The sequence below is a fragment of the Calidris pugnax genome, unplaced genomic scaffold (genome assembly GCF_001431845.1).
Source record: "Calidris pugnax isolate Ruff unplaced genomic scaffold, ASM143184v1 scaffold44, whole genome shotgun sequence".
Lineage (NCBI taxonomy): Eukaryota > Metazoa > Chordata > Aves > Charadriiformes > Scolopacidae > Calidris > Calidris pugnax.
In genome coordinates this window covers 35,267,056-35,291,213 of record NW_015094506.1, presented here as the reverse complement: position 1 = coordinate 35,291,213, position 24,158 = coordinate 35,267,056, and the positions used below count along the sequence as shown (strand labels likewise).

Sequence of the window (24,158 nt, the reverse complement as noted above, 5' to 3'; positions counted from 1 at the left end):
TGGATACTTAGTGCAAGAAAACAGAGTAGAAGGTAAGCACCTTTTTATTGATTTTCTGTGAAAAAAAATGCTTGTTTTAACTTCCCTGTCAAAGGGATCCATTCTGCTAGAATTATTGGCCTTTGCATTTTAATTCAGCAAAACCAGGAAGACAGAGCCAAACTATCCTCACAAGTTCCTGCAGTGCAAGTTTTGGCTTCCTCTGTTTTCTCCAGAAGACTTGTCACACACAGATGGAGATGCTGAAAGCAAAGAATGGTGTTGTCACAGTGAACACAGTATTTTTACAGACAGAATCTGACCATCTGAAAAACACACTGGTATTTAGACGGTAATTTATTACAGACGGACCTGATGAATTGTAAGAATGGCATGTAGCTGTTTAAAGTTACAAATAAATTTCCTTAAATTATCAATACAAATTTGAAATCTAACATGTAATGTTATCATCCTGTCCACACCACTTTCTTCAAGCTAGGATAAAACAGGGAGATGGGCTCCCTGGTTTTGTAGATTAGTCCTCCAAAGTGCTGCAGGATCAAAATACTTAGTGGAGGGAGGGAGACTTTTATGGATCTTCAGATTTTTAATTTCCCAGTGACTAACCTACATCCAGGACAAACAGTGCTGCCAACTCTCCTGGCACTGTGAGTAGCACATTTTGGCCTGTCTGCAGTTTTCAACGAGGTAACCCACTAGACCCCCATCTACCCTCAGTCCAACCCTCACTATATGGCCGTTTCTTCTTATTGCAGCAGAGGCTCCTCATCCTTTTTCACATCTCCCATGGCAACTTGGGTTCCACATATGAACATAAGAAAGCAGGGAAAACAACCAGTTGGAGTGGGTATTCCCCTTAGCAGTCTAAAAATGATGCAAAATCTGTAGCTTCTTTTATCTTTATAGCAGAATTGCCTGAAACAGGGCCCAAAATCTAATGTTAAACCTGGGGAAACTGTCATCAGCGAATACTCCTTGAATGATACATCTGGTAGCTCTTATTGCATTTTTTTTTTCTCTATCGCATATTAGATTGAAAAATCTGATTAGCTAAAAGGATGTAAATGCATTTTAACAGTCTGGTAGATTGTTTTCATTGGAACAATTGCATTTGGGTTATTTGTCCTAAATGAAACTTAAGATGGAGAAGTAAGTGTAGCAGCTCCTTCCACTGCTGCTCCAGCTTATACATAGTCTGTTTTACTTTCTAAAATCTTTTTGTAGGCAATTCCTGCTCTTCCTTAAGTTAGCTAAAAAAGTTCGGTATAAAAAAGTCCATTAAATGTTGGAGCAAGAAATATCACCATTTTCTTCAGAAAATTAGGACTGCTGTGGCATTTATGGATGTTCTTTTATGCCCCATACATGCAAAAATTCCTTGCCCCATTTTAAGGCCTTTCAAGCAGAATGATGGTTACAAGTACTGCATCACAGTACCTTCCTCTGCCCTGGGTTCTGCCACTTGCATGGTCCTTCACTCCTCTCTGCACCACTTTCAGTTGCACAGAGTACTCACGTTCTCTGGAAAAGACAGTCAGAATTCTCTTATACAGCCCAGTGCTGCAAAAGGACAGCCTGTGAAGGAACACATCTAGACATAAACTTATGAACTGACACTGTAGATTGTGTTTCTACAGGCAACTGAACTAAGCAGTATCATAAATGTTGCAGTTTTATTGTCCCTTCTAACAGAAGATCTTCAAGTGCTTGGTCATGACTTGGGTTCTATGCACATGTCATAATAGCACTATCAATTAATAAAGAGAACATTATCTCTTACAGTGGGATCATTGTCTCTTACAATGAGACTTAAATTTGACTTTAACATTTGTGTCCCAGCCTGTGAAAGACCCTGGGAGATGCAGAACACCAGGTGGGAGCCGGGTGCCATAGTCCCCAAGCCATTTGACTTACTGGTAGAAGTACACATGGTTGGACAGGGGAGCCATCAGGTGATAATGTGAGCCAGTAAGCTTGGTCATGTATCCTACAGAGCACTATAACGATAGTAATCATTGTTAATAAATGATTGCCATTTATATAATGTACCTCATTTCTGTGGATTCTTTCCCCTTTGCTTTGTCAGAATATTAATAAAGAAGAAAAAAAGAGGTGAAGGATTCCTCTGGGCAAAATGTCATGCTACTGACACTTATTCTGATGTCTTGATTAGGCTTACAGTTCTTTAAAAGCATGTGAAACAGCATAGAATTCACTTCAGTGTGGTAGCAAGCAGTGGCCTAATGTTTCCTACCAGCTGCTGAAGTGGAAGTGAAAAGGAGAAAGTATAGCCTTAAAAAGGAAACCATTTTCTGGAAGTTTGATTTCAGTTTTTTGTGAGGAGTCCATTCCAGTTTCAGTAATCCAAACTTAATTGTGCTTTGAAAACGTTTTTCTTTCTGTGTGCTTTTAAGTATGACCACTTTAAACTCCTTCTCTCGGTCCCCCAGATCTACATTCTCCATCAGGATCTACCGTAGATCCATGAAGTCAGCAGGGAAAAGAATGAGATTTCTGAGAAGTTCTCCACTTCTGAGTATACTTCCATGCTACTCTTTATGTATCTGTGTATGTGTGAATGCACATACATATGTCAGCAGTACATGTATCCAAGCCCATACTTTTGCCATAGTATTGTAATAGTTCAATTATGTATGGGTTTGGAATTAGGTTACTTTAAAGTGAGTTTCTCTTTTTGCTTATAACTTAGAACAAATTTTCTAGTTTGGGTATCACTGAAGAGAAGTGCATTACATACCTGCTTTCTTTTTCTGCACAGACTGCTGATTCTTCTCAGTTTAAAGTTTCTACTTAGAAAAAATTCATTAATGTTGACAGGAAATATATCTGAGTAAAAAATGTAAGAGCTTGGCTCTCACAATCGAAGGAGCTTACTGCGGCTTATGCATACATACAAAAATTGATTTTTCTAAACGAGGTTCATAAATTTTCCTGAATCTACACAATGCACATTTTTACCTGCTTTGTTTCCCTTGAAAACTGTATTGTAGCTTTACCTCATGCTGTTTGCACTGAAGAGAATTAATATGGAAGGAAAGAACAATTTTAGAAATTGTATTCTGGTTCTGATAACACCTGCAAGTGCAATTACTTGGGATTTGTGCAGTCTTTAGATCTGTATGTTTTACTGTATTATATGCAAGTTATAAAATTCCAGATGATTTAGTATGAACAGAAATTTCAAATTTGAAAAACTACCTTGAAGTAGTGATAACCTACCACCCTGAATGAGATAGGTAAACGAGCAAGAAAGGTGTATTCAAATGAGCTTCTGGTAATTCCTGATAAGCTAAACATCTCCACTGGAAATGTCTGGGGGATTCTGAGTATAACTAGGTCACCCTACAAACATTCTTGGTGGAAAATGCAGTTTAAACATCCTCTGGGTTCACTTGCAGCAGAGCAGAAATTTTGCCTCTGTCAGTTTTCATGATAAAGAATGAAAGTGAAAATTAGTTGCAGGTAGGTAAGATCCTTTGCAACAGAGCACAAAAGACCGTAGTTGCTGCATCGAAGCTTGCATTTGAATTTGAACTTACTCAAAATTTTGTGCTGCTCCAAGCCGGCGGGTTTTTTTCAGTACTGTGCTGTCGTGGTTTAACCCCAGCCAGCAACTAAGTCCCACGCAACCACTCACTCACTCCCCCACTGGTGGGATGGGGGAGAGAATCAGAAGAGTGAAAGTGAGAAAACCCATGAGTCGAGATAAAGACAGTTTAATAGGTTTAAATAGCAAAACGAGGAATTCATTCACTGCTTTCCATCAGCAGGCAGGTGTTCAGCCATCTCCAGGAAAGCAGGGCTCCATCACGTGTCCCCTAAGCCAGGGATTGTGCATTCAAGTCCCATCTGGGGTGGAAGACAAACACCATAATTCTAAATGTCCCTCCCTTCCTTTTTCTTCCCCCAGCTTCATACACTGCGCATGACGCCATATGGTATGGAATATCCCTTTGGTCAGTTGAGGTCAACTTTCCTGGCTGCATCTCCTCCCAACTTTTTGTGCACACTCACACTGGCAGGGCAGTGTGAGAAGCAGAAAAGGCCTTAACTCTGTGTAAGCACTGCTGAGCAATAATGAAAACACAGTTTCAGCACTGTTTTCAGCACAAATCCATAACCTAGCCCCATAGTAGCTACTGTGAAGAAAATTAATTCTATCCCAGACAAAACTAGCACATATGCCTAATTTCATGCCTTTGTAGGTGATGGACAGACAGTATCTCATTTTGTACTGATTTCACATTTTGTACTGATAAATTAATTCAAACAACGGGATTCGGAAAAAGTAGTTGGCAAAATATGTGTAGTTCACTCAGTGGGCAGGAAAATACAACGTAACAAGATTGGTGTTCTATATCTTTTGAAAACTAAGAAACTAAGTCTCTCCATGGAGACATGGACAGTGGGATAGAGTGCACCCTCAGCAAGTTTGCCGATGACACCAAACTCGGTGGTGCGGTCGACACGCTGGAGGGAAGGGACCAGGGCAACCTGGTCTAGTGGGAGGTGTCCCTGCCCATGGCAGGGGGGTTGGAACTCGATGATCTTTAAGGTCCCTTCCAACCCAAACCATTCTATGATTCTATGATGCTATGAGAGCGCTTAAGATGCAAGGGGGAGAGCTGTGAAATGCAAGATTCACCAAATCTAGGGCCAAAATTGAATTTATATTTTAAGATAGCCTAGAGTAGGAGAAAAAAAATCAAAACCCACAGATCATTAGAAATCATAAAAATGTAAACAGTTCAGAGTCTCAAAAATAGAGATAATTGATAACTGCTTAACGTTCCAGATTTTGACAGCTCAAAGCACTGTTTTGCTACAGTCTTGTGCTGACAGATGAATGAAATAAGTGTAATCAAATACATTCTTTCTGCTTGCTATACATGTGATTTTGTGAGCTTTACACTGCAAAGAACATCTTTGTTGTTATACCAAATTCAAATGCTTGCCTTTCAAATTGTTGACCTTTAGCAGTGAGATACAAGCAGCCATTGCCTGCATTGCAGATTTGTGGTACAGCATCTTTCAGAAAAACGGATGTATTAGCAGGAGACGTTCTGGTGATGCTGGCCATAACAAGGCCATGATGCTACATCCATTAGAAAACATGGAGGAAAACTGACCTGTTTGAGTGGGAAGGAAACTGAAATGGTCATTTCAGAAAAATGCTTTGAAATGTGCTGCTGCTTGGCTGGGATGTGAATGCTGAGTGGCTTCTGATGTGCTACAGCCAAACCCCAGCAAGCAGCATTCTGCTGGGAGTAGCCCACCTTGCATCCAGCACACAGCAGCCTCCTAGTGTCATTTTTTAAATGATAAGTTAAGAAAAAAGATATAAAGTAAATTGAGAAAATGCAAGCTCTTTTCTGCGTTTGTGAAGTTTAATGCCATTAAGCAGTGTCTGGTTCTTACACTGCACTAACAGAAGTGCAGTGTAGGGTTTTATGTAGTTTTGTGATTCCAGCAACCGGTTTAATCATGTTATGACTAAATTTGGAAAAATTACCATTTATGTAGGGTATATACAGAGATTGTACTATAGTGCACAGTACAGTATGGAGGCAGGGACTAGGCTAAGGTACAACGTAAAAAGAGAAAGGGAGTGGACCCTCTTTGAAACTATGGAAAGACCTTCCCCTTCCCCTTGCTATTACAATTAGAGCAACAACTCCGCAGAGAGGATGTGGTCATAGATCCATACTGTTAGAAAAGAAAAGGAGCAACAAGCACCACAGGACCGTTTTCTTATTCTTGATGTGCATGCCTAAACATAGCAATAAAAAAGTCAAGAAGTACAAGACTGAAAAAGAAGGCAGAACCATCTGTTGAACTGATATCTAAAAATCCCACATTGAAACTAGTGTGAAATGTAGCCTGTTTCTATGGTTCATTACCATTCATCGTTTCAGCCAATGAAAATTTTATTTTCCCAGTATTTTGTATTTTTCTCATATGTTTGCTACCATTCAATTTATATTTGTCATTTCAAATATCTAAAATGGCCCCAAATCTTTTTTCTCGTCTCTAGTCATTCTATTTTGAAACAGACAACAAAGTCCCAGAAACAATAACAAAACAAATGAATAATTTTGGATGTAAGGTCTGTTTGCTTTGAAAAAGATCTGTATGTTTGTGCATCAAAATGTTGCCAGATCATCTGTCTTTCTCCTTTCCAAGAGAGATGATTCTGAACTAGGAGGCTTGCAAAACAGATCAAAGGGAAGAATTTTGTCCAGGCTACTTCTGTTGCAGGTTCAGGTAGTAATTACAGTGTTCAATTCTGGTCTAGGACAATGTAAGTGGCATCCTTTCTTTTCTGTATCTTACTTAATCGGGTCTTGTGATTGTTTCTGAGATCAAAAGTGTTATTGGTAAATCCAGAGGAGTGAGGCAGTGACTCACACATCTCATGGTTCAGATTAGGTGAAGGCGAAGGGGGCATTAATCAACAGAAAAAAATATGGTTTAAACATTGACAACACTGCCACTATGGTTTGCTCCTAAATAGTCTAATTTGATTTACAGGAATTCAATGTAAATATAATCCTTTTCTCAAGGAAGTACCTTGTCATTTATAGTTTAGAATGAAATATATGGCACGGGGAGGCTGATTTTAATTCAGTAAGCTCATGTTTGTGCAGCAACAAAAGAACAAGAAAATGTTCCTGAAAGAGAGAGGAGGGGATGGACGGGGGAGCTCTCCCTTTCCCTCTGCAGGTCAGCTGGAAGGAACGACTGCTGTCTTCAGGTCTCCAGTGGGTCCGCTGTGGGGTGTTTCAGAGGTCCTCCTTCCAGCCTCAAGACTACATTTTCTTGAATCTCTGTGTTACTCACAGGTAACTTAGAGAAATGTGTCTCCAGGCGGAAGGGGTGGACGTACAGGCCAGTGCAGGCATCCTGCTGCCCGTGGCTGTGCAAGCCAGAGCCCCCTGGGCTGCACAGTCCTGCGCACAAAAACCACCACCTGCATTTTCAGCCACAAATCTGAATGAAACGAAGACCACTTTTAGAAATGGTCTTGGCAAGCTGCGTTGCCTCCCATCTTCAGCATGGGTAAATCTTTTAAAAAAGCTTTAATTATGGGAAACTAGTAGATTTCTTAGTCCCTGACAACCCTTTTTCGCAAGCAAATGCTCTTTCCATTCATATGCTTTTTCAGAGACCAAAGGGAGTCTTTCCATGAGAGCCTCACGACAAAGTACTGGCAGCATAGCAAGAGAAATAAACCTGCAGTCCCATGATTATATTCTAATAGCTTTCTTTTTATTTTAAGATACTTAAATCTAATCCCCCAAGTTAACCCAATCACAGTCTCCAATGTAGCATTGTTTTCAGCTATTAGCAGGTGGTTTTTAAAGCCCTCTTTAGATGATCCGCAGGGCCCACATAGTGAAGTCAATTGTTAGACAGGATATAATTTAGACTTCAGCTCTTCCTCTCAGTTTGAAATAAAATGATTACATTTCAGGAGAGCCTAAGGGAAGATTAAAAGTTTTATATCGAAAGTTGAGTATTTTCTTTTGTTGTACACTCTTCTTTTAAAGAAAATGGTATTCATTTAAAATAATGCACGTTCTCATGTTTTTGAAAAGGCACTACTCTGAATTTAAAAGAAATTCATAAAGTATGCATGTATGGGAGAGGAAGATTGTAATCTTCATTTGAGCACTTAGACTAAGTTTTTTAACTCAGCCCATTCTGCTTTGTTCATAGAACAAGGTATCTGCAAAGACAGGTTGTAAATAACAGATGGCCCATAGCATTTAGAGAGCAGCAGTTAAGGTGACAAAATCTTCTGGGGCTGCTCTCCACAGACAGGTTATAAAGCGGTATTATAGCCTCTGTTCCAGACTGGAAAATGGTCCCTGCCTGTCTTTAAAACTGTTAAAAATGGTTCCAGGCAATAGCTCCACATAATTATAGTTCTGGTAACCCCTGTGATGCCTCTCATTTCTTGTATCCAAAAGTTATCCAAGGGCAGAGGCCATGTGCAGAATACAAAGTTGTAAAACTGATATGGGTCTTAAAAATAGATGGAATAGCCCAAATATGAACAGAGTAAGAAGTGAAGAATAAGACGTGATCAACAGGATTAAGTTATTGTCTGATAAATTCAGCTAGCTTTTGCCATTGACATCAATACGACTGTTATACCAAGGATGCCCTGGGGACATTTGTAAAAAAGCATTACCTATTAAAGAGAGTTCCTGGAAGCCTCTTAAAAGAAAATGTATATATGCAGTGAAGTACCTTGTAGGAGTTCACCATATCAGCCAAATAAGCATAGATCTTCTTTTTCCAGAAGCCATCAGAAGAGTCTAAATATAACACTGCTGCAGTTAAGTAGCCTGCTTTCTATGCCTGGTAAAAGAAGAATTGCAAAAGCTGTTATTGTGACTAAGGAGGGGTGGTCACTGAACTGGCAAGTTGAAGTTTTCTTGTGATTTTATTGCAAAAAAAAAAGTTAATTTCTTTCAGTATATTCTACTTAAAAACTAAAAATTTTTTTCCACCTGCTCGCACTAATGTACACTCCTGTCTTAAGGCGGTTTTAACATGGTTTTACGTTCATTTGCCTAATGTCAGTGAGGCTTGTTGTCACATGTGGACACCTGACCATGGGAACCTACATTCACACTACTTCATTTGCTTCCATACTGCCAATTAAATGGACAAATAATAATAAATATTGAGATTGACTGAGAATTTAAGAAAGATGGATGCTCATGGTGCAGAATGGTGAAGGTCTGTGTTCAGCTGATGTTATCTCTTGCAAAGGAGATGAGTTGTTAATGTGCTGTTATTCCAGATTTCAAGAAGAACCGATGTGATGTGGGAATTAAGGCGACAATTAATGGCCACTGAGGAAGAAGACAGTTTATCATACCCTCCTCTGAATGTGACCACTGGAAATGAAACATGCATCCTTTTTTATGCTAGTAATTTCAGCCTCAAAGCCAACAATTCAGTTTCTATAGATTTGACGAATGCAACATTTGTAACCCGGAATGCGGATACTTCTTCCTCTGAGTGCTCAAGCATCAACACAACGTGAGTAGCACAAGAAATTTCATATTATAATACCTGTGATTCTGAAAGCTGATCAGAAATGGTGCAATGCTATTTTAATTTTCTCCTTCTAAGGCATAAAACAAAAAAAAAAAAGCTAAATTAGATATTCTTGGCAGAAAAAGATTGTGTCAGGACCACAGAAATGGTTCAGATGCAGCACTTTTCTTTTTCCCTCTTGCATTCCTTACTTCCATGTTTATTTATATTTGGTCCAAAAAATTTTTCCTGTCCCCAATCTTACAATCACAGAAATCTCCACTGGCATTAATGAGATCATAATTTCATTGTAAAATTCCCTTGAAGCAGAATATTGCCACTTACTAGGTAGTAATTCAGCTGGAAGTACATTAATGAAACATGATCTCTGTTTTCCTTTACTTCGAAGCACCTGCTCTTGGTTAAAGAAAATTAGAGAAATATTTTGTCATATTTTTTTGTGTACTGAACCTTTGCTATATGACTTTTGTAATTGCCTATTGATTTAGAATATTCCCTCCGATTGAAATGTCACAGTGATCTAATTAAAGCTGACTACTCTAACATTAAAAATCTGTTTCTTGTTCTTAGACTGTCATTAAAATACACAGACCTGGTGAATGGAATCAGGAGCCTAGAGATAAGGTAACTTATGATTTATTCTTCAATAGATCTTTGTGATGTACAAAGCCTGTTTGTAAATTAGGACTAAAAACAGAGGAGGAGTTAAGTGAACATGTTTTCAAAATTATAGTTTGGTTTCTGTTCTGAGAAGTAACTAAACAGGAGAACAGTCTTTATATAGAGAATATATATTAATATACTCAGGTAAAATTTTGAAAAAGTGGTATATGCTGATAGTTATACTCTAAAGTACTGGTGTATGAAACATCCCATTTTGCTAATAGGATCAGACCATGATCTCGTCTCGGGGAAATCTACCTGTGATTTGTAAACAGTTCTAGGGGCTGAATTCTACTTGCATGGCCAGGGCTGCGTTTAGTACTAATGTGGATCACTGGTGTAGTCTGTCAGAGTTAGTTTGTCGCTAATGAGGGGTGCAAAAACTCATAATTTTTCTCCTCCATGAATGATGACAAGACCATGTTTCTCCTGCAGTTAGAAAAGGGAAGAAAAGTTTGGGAATGGGAAGTCAAAGGGAGAACTTGACGCTGTTGCTGTCACTAGAGAATTATGAGCATGGGGAAAGCATCTGCTACTGTTTGAGGGCTGCCATACAGCTGCTGGTCCACAAACCTCAGTTCATTCTTTAGCAGCAGGAATAGCAGTTAAAAATATTTTCTTAACCTCTGGCTAGGATAATGTGACCTGCTTTTTTCATTTAGGTACCTCAGTTAATTGCTTAACTTCATTTGGGAAAGACTTGGGCCTAGGAACTTGCACTGAATTAAATTTGTGTATGTCAGGGGATGAACTGGATGCTTGCTTGGGCAGCAGGAGGAAAAATGGCTTGGCCATTGAAAAAGCTTTTGACATCTTGAATAAGGGAAATTGAAATCCAAGGAAACCAAAGAGAAGCAGTTTAAAGTAATAATGAAGAAGACAATCAGAGCTCAAACAACATTTTGGTAGGAGAGTAAAAGAGGCACGTGGCACCAAGATGATAAGCACAAATGAGAAAACACCGTTATTTACAATGAGATAGAAGGACATTCTACATTTAGGTAAGAGGACCTCCAGAAGGACATGCGTTGAACACAGTGATGTATTTGGAGTTGTATTGGAGTGCATAGAGAGACTTGCAGTCATCATCAGAGATCATGATAGGTGGCAAAAAACTAAACATGCTTTGTTATTTAACATCTTTCCTCCCCTCTCCAAGCATGTAGAGCTTTGTGAAAAAATATAATGTACAGATAAGATTGCTGTTAGTATAGTGTTTTTACTGTTTGACTACTGTAGTTAGCTTTGTATAGGGTACTTGAGACTTGTCCTTGGTGATGGAGTCAGGCATTTCTTGGTTTCAATACTTTAAATTATGAAAGGGACATGCACTTCCCTGAACACAATTGGGAATTAAGGAAACATTTTCCTTGTGTCCCATTCCAAAAGCACTGATCTCAAACGAAGATTTTGCCCAAGTTGTGTCGTTAGTTTTACTCCAAGTCACAAAATATTGCTCTCTTTTGTGCTTCCCTGGTGCTTCTTTGTCTACTCTCTGCTGCCCCTGTCTCACTCCCGTTCAGACAGACCCACCAAACCAGTACCCTGGATTCTCGTTCTGTGTCTTTGCTCATACCGGTACTCTCCTTTGCTCATTAGCTGCTCTCCTGTAATCTCTTTCTGTATGAATGAATCTGGTTGCTTTCTACATTTGTCTTGAATATGGCCATCCTCAGCGTAACATCATGCTTTCTAGTAAAATTACCGTTCCAAGAAAATAACATGAGTCATAAAGCACTTGAAAATCCTGTGGAGCATGACACTGTGCTGCAAAACTAGCTACCAAGTTAATGGATAGATCTAAGAGGGGTTGTTTTCTTTAGTTAACAGGTTTTGTTCAACTATACAACAGCAAATTGTAAACCTTAGGATGCTACTATAGAAAAAAATACTTTGGCTGTTAAGACATTTATTTTAGATTTTGATTGCTGCAGCAGGCATAAGATGATCAAATGTGATGTTAGTGCATGCATATTGACTTAATGAGGATTATTCAGGTTTACACTTAGTCATCTGCTTGTTAAAATCTTATAATTTTAATTAATTATTGGGAGAAAACTTTAATGGGATTATGAATCTGAGGTGCATCTGAAGAGAAGAAATTTGAAGCAACTCTGCAGACAGACTGACTGTAAATTAAAGGAGACTGCCAGTACAAAAGGTGAATGGTTCATGTTTTCTCCCTTATTCTGGAATATTTTTTTACATCCTTTAAACCTGTTTTAGTAAAGGCAGAAATACTCACAAAGTTTCTCTTGACCTGTGCTTCTGCTTGAATACATTGTAACAAGATATCAAAATGCATAAACAGCCCCTGTAGCTGGGATAAGAAACTCATGCTCCTCAATAGGTGAGGACTTGAAAAGACAGTAGATGAAGTCCTGCCCGCTGTCATGCCCAGCGAGTAATTAAAGTAACATAGACTGGCTGTGTTTTGTAGGAGAATTTGATTTATTCCATTGGGCCAGGTGTGATCTGGGTTTTTAAGAGCCCCTCAGCGCATTTGGACGCAAAAATGCCTAAACTGATTATTTTTCATGTGTGACACAGGTGCTTAGCAATAAAAAATGGAGTTGAGGAAGAAGATGAATGGGTGGCTTCCAGGGTAGTTATTGCTCAGGCATTCACTGTGCATGGGTCTGCTTGTGGGAGGTAGTGAGTGATTGCTTCTGCATTGCCTTTTTTCCTCTTTCCTTTACTCATTAAGCTGTTTTTATCTCATTTCACAATTTTCCCCATATTTGCACTTTCTGTTCTAACTGTTGAGGACAGAGGATGAGCAAGCAGCGACCTGGGTTCTTGGCTGCTGGCATCAACCCACAGCACCTCAGAAGTCTTTATAAAGATAGCTTTCTGCTAAAGATGCACCTGGTTATTTGTGCTGCTTTATGTTGGATTATCTCTTGATCTAAGAGGCAATCGTGTCATTTTAGGCCTCCATTAGCTACCATAATAGAACATTGCATGGCATATAATGCAAATAATAAGATATGCTCAATAGAACCAGAGCAACGTATTGGTCTTTTAATGATTCAGGAACACTTTATTCACTTTGTTTATCTCAGTATGTCTAGTCTCAGGAGCTTCTAAAACCCACAGAGATACATTCCAATCTCTGTTTCCCCCTTCTGGTTCACTTGGATCACATGTCTTGTTCAAGATGACTCCTTGGTAAGATCACAGTCTGCCTCAATAAACAGGACACAAGCAGGGCAAAGAGTGTTTAGAAGGAAGACAGTTTAGAGCTATTGTTGCATTTTCTTCCCCTGTAAAGGCCTTTTACTTAGGTGTAGGAGAGCATCCCTTGAAGACTGAAAATGACACCAGAGAGGACCACATTCAAATAGCTGAATTTATTCCTCAATAAAAGAGGCTCTAACCTCAGCAGCATGAGTTGTATAGTCTATGGCCTCGCGCGGAGCAACTGGTCATATCCCACCTCCTAGCAGCTGGAATAGCTGCTTTGTCCTATGCAAACAGCTGCCATCTCCATCTTCCTCCCTCCAGCAAAAGCAGCAGTCCCGTTCCTCCTCCTCTGCTTGCAACAGAGAGGTGAGCTGTAGGGGGTGGTAGTTCCGTGCTTCTAGTTGTGCTGGTTTCAGAAAAGTGATCTGACAGCTGTGGTTCTCTTTGAGCCTTTGAAACAGTAGTGATTCCAGAGAGCTTCCTCTTCAGAAATAGCTCTCCTTGTAAAGAATAGCCACCTGAGATGGTGATCAGTAACAGGTGATAACATTTAGAGTTCATAGGGTTATCTAGCACAAAGGGAGTCCAGCCTATGACCAGGAATTGCTTGTGCCACAATACATAAAGTATATGATGTCTGTGTGAAAGTTTCCTTCCTGTATTGTCTCTGATGTTTAATATGAACATGGCATTTTCTATAAAACCAAGGTACTTTCAGTTCTGCAGATAAAATCTTTGTTCTCTCTCCTCCCCTTGCCATTTATTTGCTATACTGCGCTCATTCTAACTAAAAACATAAAATTAAAAATATTAAAATAAAATATTAAATGAAGTAATTCTATTTATTTTTGTTGTTTGAATGTCTTTTTTGACATTTAATTATAGTGAAACAATTTGAATTAATTATATGAGTTATCAGTTAAGTGTGTGCTTGTTGTGGGCTATTCACTTCCAGTTGTTTGGAAAAACGCTAAGGATAAAAGCCTGTATTATTAAGTTAACCGTGCTCCACTATTAAGTGAACCACACTTCACTAATTAGAACCTCAATTTTCATAAATCTGTAAGAAACAGAAAACTTTAGTCTTTGGTGCAACGTGAAGAGCCAGTGTTCTCTTGGAGGTCACTTAAGACTGTACTCATATACATGGCCTTATAAAACTTGTTTATTCATACGGTAAGTCTCCAAAGAATTTCCTTGTTTGCCACTTTTCTTATCTGCTCAGCAAAAGTACAGAGCACACCCACATCTGTGCTTGGCATGAACATTTAAGTAAACTTCTCTGTGTTTATAACTGGCCTTCAGCTAGTGCCTATAGCATAGCTACTGAGACACCATGGAAATTCTACTCAGATTGTGCTGTGTGGCAGGAAAAGCAATTGATATCTAGGCTAATACATGTTTTAATTTTGGAACTTGATCACTATAACAATAGAATATTTTCGGTAAATATTTGTGAAAGTTTACTAGATGAAATTCAAATGTTTTTTTTCTTTTTCACTGATGCTTGCAGCTAAATGTCATATGGAAAGAGCTGTTTAGGCTCAAAACATAAGGAGTGCCATATGACAAAACACCCTTTTCTCAGCTGAACGACACTGAGTTCTAGGATTCCTTCTTAGCATTTTTAAATTCTCGAGGATTATGAAGTTATATGAATCAAAAGCCACAGATTATTAAAAAAAAAAAAAGAAAAGAAAAGGAAAAAGGAAAGGCTCAATTACTGTGGCAACCTGTCAAAATTTGTGTTACTCCTAAGGAGCATTGTTTGAGTTGAGCTTAGACTCTGTGTTGTGTGAATGACAAGCTTTAATTTGTGATTTAAACAAACAATATTCTACTACAGAGAATATTCTCTCTATATAGACATATATCAAATAGAACAGAAAATATTCTATATTGTGCCACATTTATAGATGACTGCTTATTTTTCAAACCTGTCATAATTGCATCTAAGTACTACCCCAAATTTTAAAATCCACATACTGTATTACCCATTGTGGACAGACATATTAGAATCTTTCATTTTGGTCTTACTTGTTGCTGAAAATATTCCTCTTGTAAATTTTTTGTGGTTATCAATAAGATAACAATACATATATATATAGACCAAGTAGGGTTAAAGTATTAAGCAACATACAATAAGGAGAAAAGTTTATCATTTCCTTATGAGATAACTTGAATACCAAAAGGTAACTGGGTAAAAAGTGGTAGTGTTTCAAAACATTTGGGAGATGTTTGGGCTGCAGCGGTAGCAATGTATATATAAATCCCATGATTATAAAGAACTGGAAACTGCTGCAATATGGCACATACACAGACCTTTTCAAACTGAGAAAACATTTATTTGTGTCTAACTCGCTACAAATTGGGAAACCAGAGCAGACGACCCCTCCACACTCTCCAGTGAGAGAAAACTCTATCTTCTACTGCAAATTCAGACATTTGCAAAGGCAAATTGCCATTTTGGCATCTGGGACCAGGAAAAATTGCAATGATAAATCAGAATGGTTATCTTGCTTCTACCTATCGTATAAGCAATTTAAAAAAAAAATCCCATGAAACATTTATTGAGCACCACTGCAGGCCTACTGACAGTCTCTCAGGTTCTGCTCTGCTGATTATAGACTGTTGGTAACTGATGAAATACAGCAGTGGCAGAGGCCCTTGAAGAATGAAATCACATTTGCTCCTTGCCTGCCATGGCTATGGAAAGCTGTGCTTGTGAGATGAGACTCTGAGAAGTAGTAAAAACATATCCACAAAGTTTCTTATGAACAATCCCAATGACATGGGAGGCCAAGCTAAGATACTGACTGTGATGTTTGCAGCTAGCAGTAGTGAATCTTTATCTGCCACCAGTACTCTATCAAATGAATATTAACTTTCTCCTTCTGTCATTTTGACCTTTTTTTTTCCTCTCTGTTGTCTTTCTAGGTTTTTAATGTCCAACAAGTTCTATGGAGCCTCGGCTAGAAATTGGTCCACTTTAGATTCGGTTGAGATTGTACAAGATGGAGAAAAGTTTGCTAAATTTAATGTTTCTGTCATCTCTGCTCCTGCAGAGTATTCATTTCATTGTCAGCTGGTGGGAACAAGCAATGTCTATCCTGCAAGGCTGATTCCATCCAACAATGAGGCAAAAAACTGGGATGTTTTCATTTCCAGGTTGCAAGTGAGTACACATTGACATTTCAGAGATAATTCCAAGAACGATTACTTGCTATTGTAGGTGTTGAACGACACACATTCATAATGCCCTCACTTTCATTTCAGCCTGAGGGAAAATGTAAAAGAAAAGCTGTTCCCCCTAGGTGAGCTATTCAATAAAGGGGTAAAAAAGACGGCAGTTGCTGAACAATAAGAACGTGAAAGCACAGCTTTGAAAAACAAAAAACTATGAAGTTGTCCACAAAAAAGAAAAACCAATAAACCCAAATGCGCTTAATCAGGCAAAGAATGACTAAGTCCCCATGCCTGTTTAATGAATTGGGCTGCTCTTGGAAACATGGGCCTCTTAGGTGGGTGGCTTTGTGCTGCTTACTTTGTTTTTATTTGATTTCTTTGCACTTTGTTTACCTGGGAGAGTACAGCTTAGTGTGGTTACTGTTTTCAGTGACATAGACTGTCTGTACTCCTACAGACAAAGCCCAGTGCAATTAGATTTAATGGAAGGTTTGCCATGGACTTCAATCAGGAGCAATGCTAGGTCCCGCATGGCCCACAGGGAGAGCAGTTGGCTTTTTTTTTTTTTTTGGAATGAGGCATAGATTTTCTGTATATTTAGTGCAGTAGTACAGACTGCATACGTGAGGTGTAGATGATTGAGTATTTATCATTTTGAGCATTTATCTTGACTTAGGGAAAGCACATCAACATTTATATCTTAAACCACTATTGCACTAAGGGATCTCTTTGATTAAAGAGATCATGGAAATTATAGGAATAATTCCAAACTGGACTCTATTTGTCAAAGGTGAGCTAACCCCATGATAGCTGGATACAAATGCTGCTTATAATTGTAATTATTATTTCAATAACAAACCAAATCTCAATAATCTGAGTGCAGATTTGACAATTCTGTTTAAACAATAGAAATCTCAAAAGAAGAGCATTGTTGCTGAGATTTATTTTTCACAAATTCCACGATCAAGCTGAGAAGCAATGGAGCAATACACACCAAAGTTGTAAAGGTTCCTCCTAATGGTATTTTTTATGGAAAGGCTTGAAAATACCTGCATCCATGCAATTACACTTTGCCTAGTCAACTCTGAAGTTAGACTTTGGTATCACTAGGTTGTGAAACTACATGGAATACAAAAATACAAAGCATCCACTTATAACATAGCTGTTCCTTGAATTTCTTTATACACTGATACTGCTGCCTTCTCAAAGCTTATAGAGAGGCTTTGCTCCACCCCTAGTACTTATCCTTTCATTGGGGTCTTGATCAAGAGTAGAAGTAGTAGGTTTCCCACCTTCCTTATTGTTTTGGAGCAGGAGCTGCTTCCACTGTTCAGACAACAAAACTTCCAGCTCCTCTTGGGAAAGGCCTTTTTTTCTGATCAAGTCCTAAGCCTGGAACACAACCTGATAAGTCCTGTTCTGATCTTTTGTGTTGTGTGAGAACAGAAAGTCACCATTTTGGGCTCATTTCTATCTGAACTAGATCATACCTTTACAGGTATCTCCCACTGACATGCAGTGAAATCTGATTGATGTCAATATCTTTGTTCTAGAATAAGTTTTAGAAACCCCCAAACTCTGTTGCATGGTGAAAACAAGCACATGGAATGTGGCTCAGTGGTTGCAGCCAACGCAAAATCCTGTTACTGAAACCGAGGAACGTGATTATCATGTCAATGTTATGCACTTAATTAAAAATCGGAATCCAATGCCAATCTAGCTGATATAATTGCACTTTGCAACGTTAGGTCCTGAAAAGAGAACCACTGTATTAGAGGGACACGGCACCCACGCAGTGAAACCTTGCATAGCTTGTTCCAAGGCAAGGCTGAACTGATGCAGTCTTTTAATGTTAGTTCTGGAGCTAGCTTAGTCACGGCCACCTGAAGAACCTCTGTGGGATGCTCATAGCCTAGGATGTCACCACTCGTAGCTCTACACAGTACCAAAGCTGCTCTGTTTTTGTTGGGGATTTTGTTGGTTTTGTTGTTGTTGTTGTTAGAGAAATGGTTGTTCTACCATGATACCTTTTACCCTTTTGAGAGGGTCTCATAATTGTCTATGAAGTTAAAGAGGAGGCTGCCACTGAAAGCACTGCTTTTCTTTACTATGTGTCATAGTGGTTTAGAAACCCACTTTGTTCCTAAGAAAAACTGCCAAAACCTTTAAAGCCAAGAATATTAGTATTCGTTGTGGTGAAATATTTTGAAATTAAAAAATTAGATGTTCAGTGTACTTTAGAGCCATGAAAACAACAGATTTTACTTGAAGGCTTTGTCAAAGGTCAAATGATGAGAAAACTCCATTCAAAAGAGTATTTTCAAAATTAACAGTAAATGCAGACTAGAGTAACCAAGACAAATGATACTTGTCCAAACACTAAAATTAAAACTTCCACAGTACAGAGACCTGTATCCAAAAGGCATTTACATTCATAAAAATTAGAAAATCACATGTAAGTATTTTTAACTTTCTATAGGTAGAAATGCTGCTAGGAGTCACATTTTCATCTCCCACCTGGGATCTAACACCCCCACAGAAATGATAAAGCTTCAGAAAAACAATAAAAGAACCCTGCATATACTTCATCTCCTGCCTAAAAGTAGATATAGCATTTTAAGAATGTACAATTAAAGCTTTCACCTCGAAGCTTCAATAAGCATAATCCTGCTTCAAAAAAAACCCCAATAGGATTGACATAATAAAATTCAGTATTTCTGGCTCTAAATCAGAAGAGGCAAAGCCTTTCTAAACCAAATATACCTGTTAAGTGCTTCAGAGAGTTCTTGTAAAATGTAGTAACAAGTGTATATTGTTTTCCAGGATTTCAATGCGTTTTTGGAACATAAGTGACATAAATCATCACCTGATTTCTGCTTTTTATTGTAAATAAGTCTTTCAGACTACATTTCATGACTATTACTCACATTCTCATCTGTTGTCAAAGCAGTGGCTTAACAAGCAAAGGCTTTGGTAATCACCTGTACTCTCTAAAACTGTGCAAACTGTTATCTAACCCAAAAGCTTATTTTTGCTAATCCTGCTTTAATCAGAAATCTGACTGCCTACAGTGAAAGCAGCCAGTATTTGCAAGTTAGCTCCCTTTATCTGACTTGGAGAGGTTCTTCTAAGAGGCCCAGAAAAGTTTGAATTGTTAAAATTGTCTTCACCTCCACAGTATCTAAATAGCCCTTAGTTCTGCATGTGATAATAGTTTTATTAATCAGCATTCTGGAAGGTATAGACATAGATCTTAACACACATATTGCATACACATTAAGTGCCTGAGCCATGAATTAATTCAAACCCAGAGTGCTTACTGGTGTAGCATGGTATACAACCCACATACTAATTTCTTCAACATTTGTACCAAACACCTTTCCTAGGAAGTACAAAGCCTTTTATTACCATGAAGCTTTCTGTTTAGTTTATCATAAAGCATAGACTAATCATAGAATGGGAACACAGAAAAGTAGAAATCCATGATCTTCTGCTTCCTTGCTTATTGCCTGGCAAGGGAAGTGATTTAAATAAAATAGTCCTTTTTTTTTTATTTTATTTTGTAATATTTTATATAAAATAGTAAGTTTTAAGGTCTTATTTCTTTACTGATGGATTTATGTGCTTTCCTTACACACCTATTTCAAAGAATCTGTAAATACATAAGAATCCCAGTCTACATTTTTTCTTTATAAAATTATTTAAGAAAGATTCAAAAACACAGATCAGTTTAATTCTTTCCTTCCTTCATTTTTTTTCCAGCAGTTAGATTCCCTTTCTTCTGAAGGAATCAGTGCTTATGTCATTATGTGCATGGGTTTAGAGGGGGGGGATTGTCTTCCTTTTCTTCATAGTTTACTAATTCTTTGACTGGTTTTAACAGAATTTTTAGAAGGATAGTGACACTTAGTTTCTTGACACTTTTTGCAAAATAGATGTCTATGCCAAGAAAAGATCCCCAAATTAGTTGATTTTTCTGAAGAAAATAATGTGGCAGGAGCTCAGCCAGCGACAGACCTCCAGAATCCAGTCAAAGGGGAGAGATTACAAATTTTTCTAACTGCTGGTAAAGTTTATATGGGTTTCACATGTTAATAGATAACACAAATCCAACACCTCAATGAAGAAAGCGCTTTCTCCTGTTTTGAGTCTCATGTCTAAGGAGAGGGGAAGAAAGGTTTCACAACAGTTTTCTCCTTGAACTTTCACTAAAACTGAACCAAAAAGGTCATCTTCATTAGAGGGATTTTAAAGTAGGTTTCAGGAGTTCTGCTTGTCAAGCAGTTATTAGCTAAAAATCCAGGGTATTTCAACAAATCTCATGATCTGTGGGGACCTAAACTCTCCTGCCTTTGAGTGCTTTGAGTGTTCTGGTTCTTAAGCAGTCATTGAGCTATACTGATCACGTGTCCCCATTGGGACTTTACTTCTAAAAGTAACACAGATTTCTGAAGTGGGAAAACTCCCTCATGGCAAACAAATTAATTCTGCATCTTTAATTTCCTGGGTGAAAAGGGCACTTGGAAAATTGTTATGCAGACGATTTGGTTCTCACTCTTTTTAATGGGCAGAGTGTGAGTGATAATTAACAGGTGTGGTTTTTGTAGTTACCACATACATCCTGAAACTAGGGCCTACACTACATGTTTAATTTCACTTATTTATCTACTTTTCTTCATTCTCAGATTCAAGGCTTCAACATTGAAAACAACCAGTTTTCCTATGCAAGTGACTGCACAGGTTTCTTCAGTCCTGGAATCTGGATGGGCTTGGTGACATCTATAATTTTACTGTGGATCCTGACCTATGGAATCCATATGATCATGCAGCTCACAACAAACAGTAGATTTGATGATCCCAAAGGTCCAGCTCTGTCAGTTCCTCAGACAGAATAGCCATGGACTGATTTAATGCTGCTCCAGCTTTTCCTGGTCTGATATTTATGATTTTTATAACATTTAACTTCATAATGTGTGTAACCTAAAAAGATATCATAGCAGAAAGGTGTAACTAAATTACATATAAAAAAGATACCTATTTTTGGCAACAATAATAATTCTACATGTTATTACTATCATTTGTTAATAGCTATCTGTGTTAAGGGTGTGAGGTAGGGGTGTAGAGTTTATTACTCTATCTGGATATTAGAAAGACAGGTACAAACTGCCTCCAAATTAACTATTATTGACAAAGAAAAGGATATCACAACAGAGATACTTAACTACACATTGAAACTACTGGTCTCTCTAATGGCTCTTTAGTATGTATATCATGTTGATGCTATATCTTAAGAAGGCTGAACTGTTTCTTTGCATTTTTTCTCTTGAGAAAACCATCCAGAAAAGTACAGAACTAATAAAGTATAAGTCCCTAAATAAATGTTCTTGAAAAGTCTTTTCAAAATATATGGACAGCTGATGGAGTTACTCAGCAAGATAGGTCCTTGTCCAAACTGAAAACAAAATTGGTTTTGGTGTCATAGCAATGAATGTAACTTTTCAAACTCATAACCTAAAATCAGCATCTTAACAGAGATAAGGTAATTTTCTTAGCACCCTTCCTTTTCCAGGTATCTTTGGAATAGTTATGAATTTTGTACAAAAAGGAAAAAAAAAATTATAGAAAATCATTAGAAGCACTGTGCTAATGTACTGTTTAAGTCTGAGCATGTTTATGGTTATCTCAATGACTCCAGAAGCCCGAAAACATTCAGAGTGTGCTGGATTCTTTTGCAATTAGTAAAAGTTGCTACATCTTCTCATTGGGCAATCTGACTAAGGAATGAATTACTAAATGTTATGAAGAGCTACGAAATAGTAAAAGTGCCAAAGTATATTGGTAAAAAAAATGATAAAAATAACATTTTCATTCTCTCTTCTGTAATGTTTTGTTATGACTATGCATGTTCTGTTAGTAGTTAAAGAACAAAAAATATCATTTTGACAAAATAACATTCATCACATGAGAAAAATTCTAACTTTTCTGATCTTGCTCCATGTCATAGGACAATGATACAGAGGAACGACAGTTGGAATCAACAATTTAACTAGACCAAAAATAGTTTCTACCCATCTTTACTGGATGTCACATTTTTATTATGCAGTCAAAGAAGTAAATTAAATGCTGTCTGAAGCTATTCCTCCTGAATCACTCAATCCTGACCTCGAAAACAAAAAGAAAGCTGGCAGGTAACTAGCAGAGATGACTTCTCCGCTGTAATATTTTTCCCAAATGTTTTTCAAAACCTCAAAGAGTACTGGCATTTGATCTATACAAAAACGCTGTGTTAGAAAGCTACATTTTTTTTTGCAAAAAACTAGTTGCCAGGAGAGACAACTGGACTTGTTTTATTAATTCCCCCTTCAAAGCAAGTTACATGAATGGGACCTTGAAAATTGACATCATAGTCATGAAACTGATAGCTACAAGACAGGAAGGCTATTACAAAGGGCTTAGTTAGCTTTCTTATGACTTTTATCTAGATTCAACAAAATTTGGAACAGATTGTCTTCAGCAGTGACAGTATACAGGACCCAAAGAACAGCTTTACAAAACCAGCCTAGGATCGTATCTCCAGCAGTGGTATGACTATGGCAACCACGTGGTAGTACTTGCTGCAGTTTCCACCATTTAAGCTCAGGGACTTCCTCGGCCTCAGACATGGTGTCAATTTAATAACTCTGGGTATAGTTATAGTTCATTAATTTTTCCAGCCTCCCCTTGAGCCTGTGGACTCTCCTAGAGCTTACAATGTCCTGATTGTGGCACTGGGGACACCCTCCCTTGCTTGCCTGGGCTGGACTCCAGAGAAGAGCACCCTCCCTTGCTTGCCTGGGCTGGACTCCGGAGAAGAGGAGGAAATGATCTCCTATAGGCTGTACCATGGTGAAGAGATGATATGCCTCTTTCAGAAGACATCAAGCTGGAACAGATGTTGGAAGAGATGTTTGTTGGATTAGCTTTTCACTGATGCAATAAAACTGAAGACCTCAGAAAAGAACCAGACTGAACTGTCTGCTGTGTTTGATATTGCACATTCTAGTGTGAAGGGAAAGGCATTTTGGGGGGTGAGAAGGAGGGAGGGGGAAGATTTCTCCTTCTACCTTCTCTCGCAACAGTGATACCATGAATACAGACAAGTACAGCCTGTAGGGGCATGTACTCTATTTCTCCCTGTGATGGTAAACTCAAGCCTTGTGTTACAGCCTTTGATGTGGGAGGGTTATCTTTGTGAGGTCTGTGCTGGGAAGAACAACAGAAAAGGAAGGGAACTACCCACAGCACTAGCTGTCCTGGGGGACAGGTAGACTGGGCTCTGGGGACAGCAGCCAGTCCCTCTTAGAAGAGACTCTCTTTTTCTTTCTTAACCTGCTTTTTGTCCACGTGTGCTGGGTTGACTTTGGCTGGCTGGCAGATGCCTACCCAAGAGCTCTGGCCTCTTCTCGCAGGGGCCACTCCTGCTACCAACACCTGGTCATGGACACCCAATAGACCATATCAGGGGACCGTGTGTGCTGCTGGAGTCTCCATGCCGTCTCAAACCCCTGCAGCTGCAAACCATGCTGCCCTGAGCTTGGAGACAATGACAGCTGATGACTGATTTCAGCAGGGCTGGATTCCTTCCTTCTAAATAGGGCTGGGCCTCAGGAAATTCTAGCAGGATTTTGCACCTGCCTGTGTTTGTTTACCTTCCTGAATAAAGTTGGAACTTCTCAGGGGCTTTCCAGTTCTGTGTACTGATTTCACAATTCAGCTTAATCACAGGTGTACTTGTTAAAACATGCCTGTTTCGGGAGCTGTTCCAGCCAGAATATTAGCTCTGTCTGCAAGGTGTGAGCCTTTAGGACTTCATCCAGAGCTCACTGAAGTTATCAGAAGTACTGGTTTCTGTGAGTGCTAGTTCATTTCTCTACCAAGTGCAAAATAATTTAATAAAGATGAAGAGGATGATGGGAAAGAGAGTCAGTTAGAAAAGTTGAAGCTTTGGTTTTATTTTCAAATATACAAATAAATGAAACTTTTTCAAG

The 24,158-nt window shown here is 38.5% G+C and overlaps 1 protein-coding gene across 2 annotated transcripts in view; it reads left to right on the top strand.

Moving 5' to 3' along the window:
- The window catches only part of ATP6AP1 (ATPase, H+ transporting, lysosomal accessory protein 1), a 53,924-nt gene extending 32,189 nt beyond the window's left edge, over window positions 1-21,735 (top strand). For both annotated transcript variants that reach the window (XM_014964009.1, XM_014964010.1), the window contains 4 exons: window positions 8,837-9,078; window positions 9,667-9,720; window positions 15,883-16,120; window positions 20,817-21,735. In XM_014964009.1, the coding sequence (XP_014819495.1) occupies window positions 8,837-9,078; window positions 9,667-9,720; window positions 15,883-16,120; window positions 20,817-21,026 (744 nt within the window). In that variant the 3' untranslated portion in view covers window positions 21,027-21,735. The remainder of the gene's footprint in view (window positions 1-8,836; window positions 9,079-9,666; window positions 9,721-15,882; window positions 16,121-20,816) is intronic.
- Window positions 21,736-24,158: the final 2,423 nt, after the last annotated feature.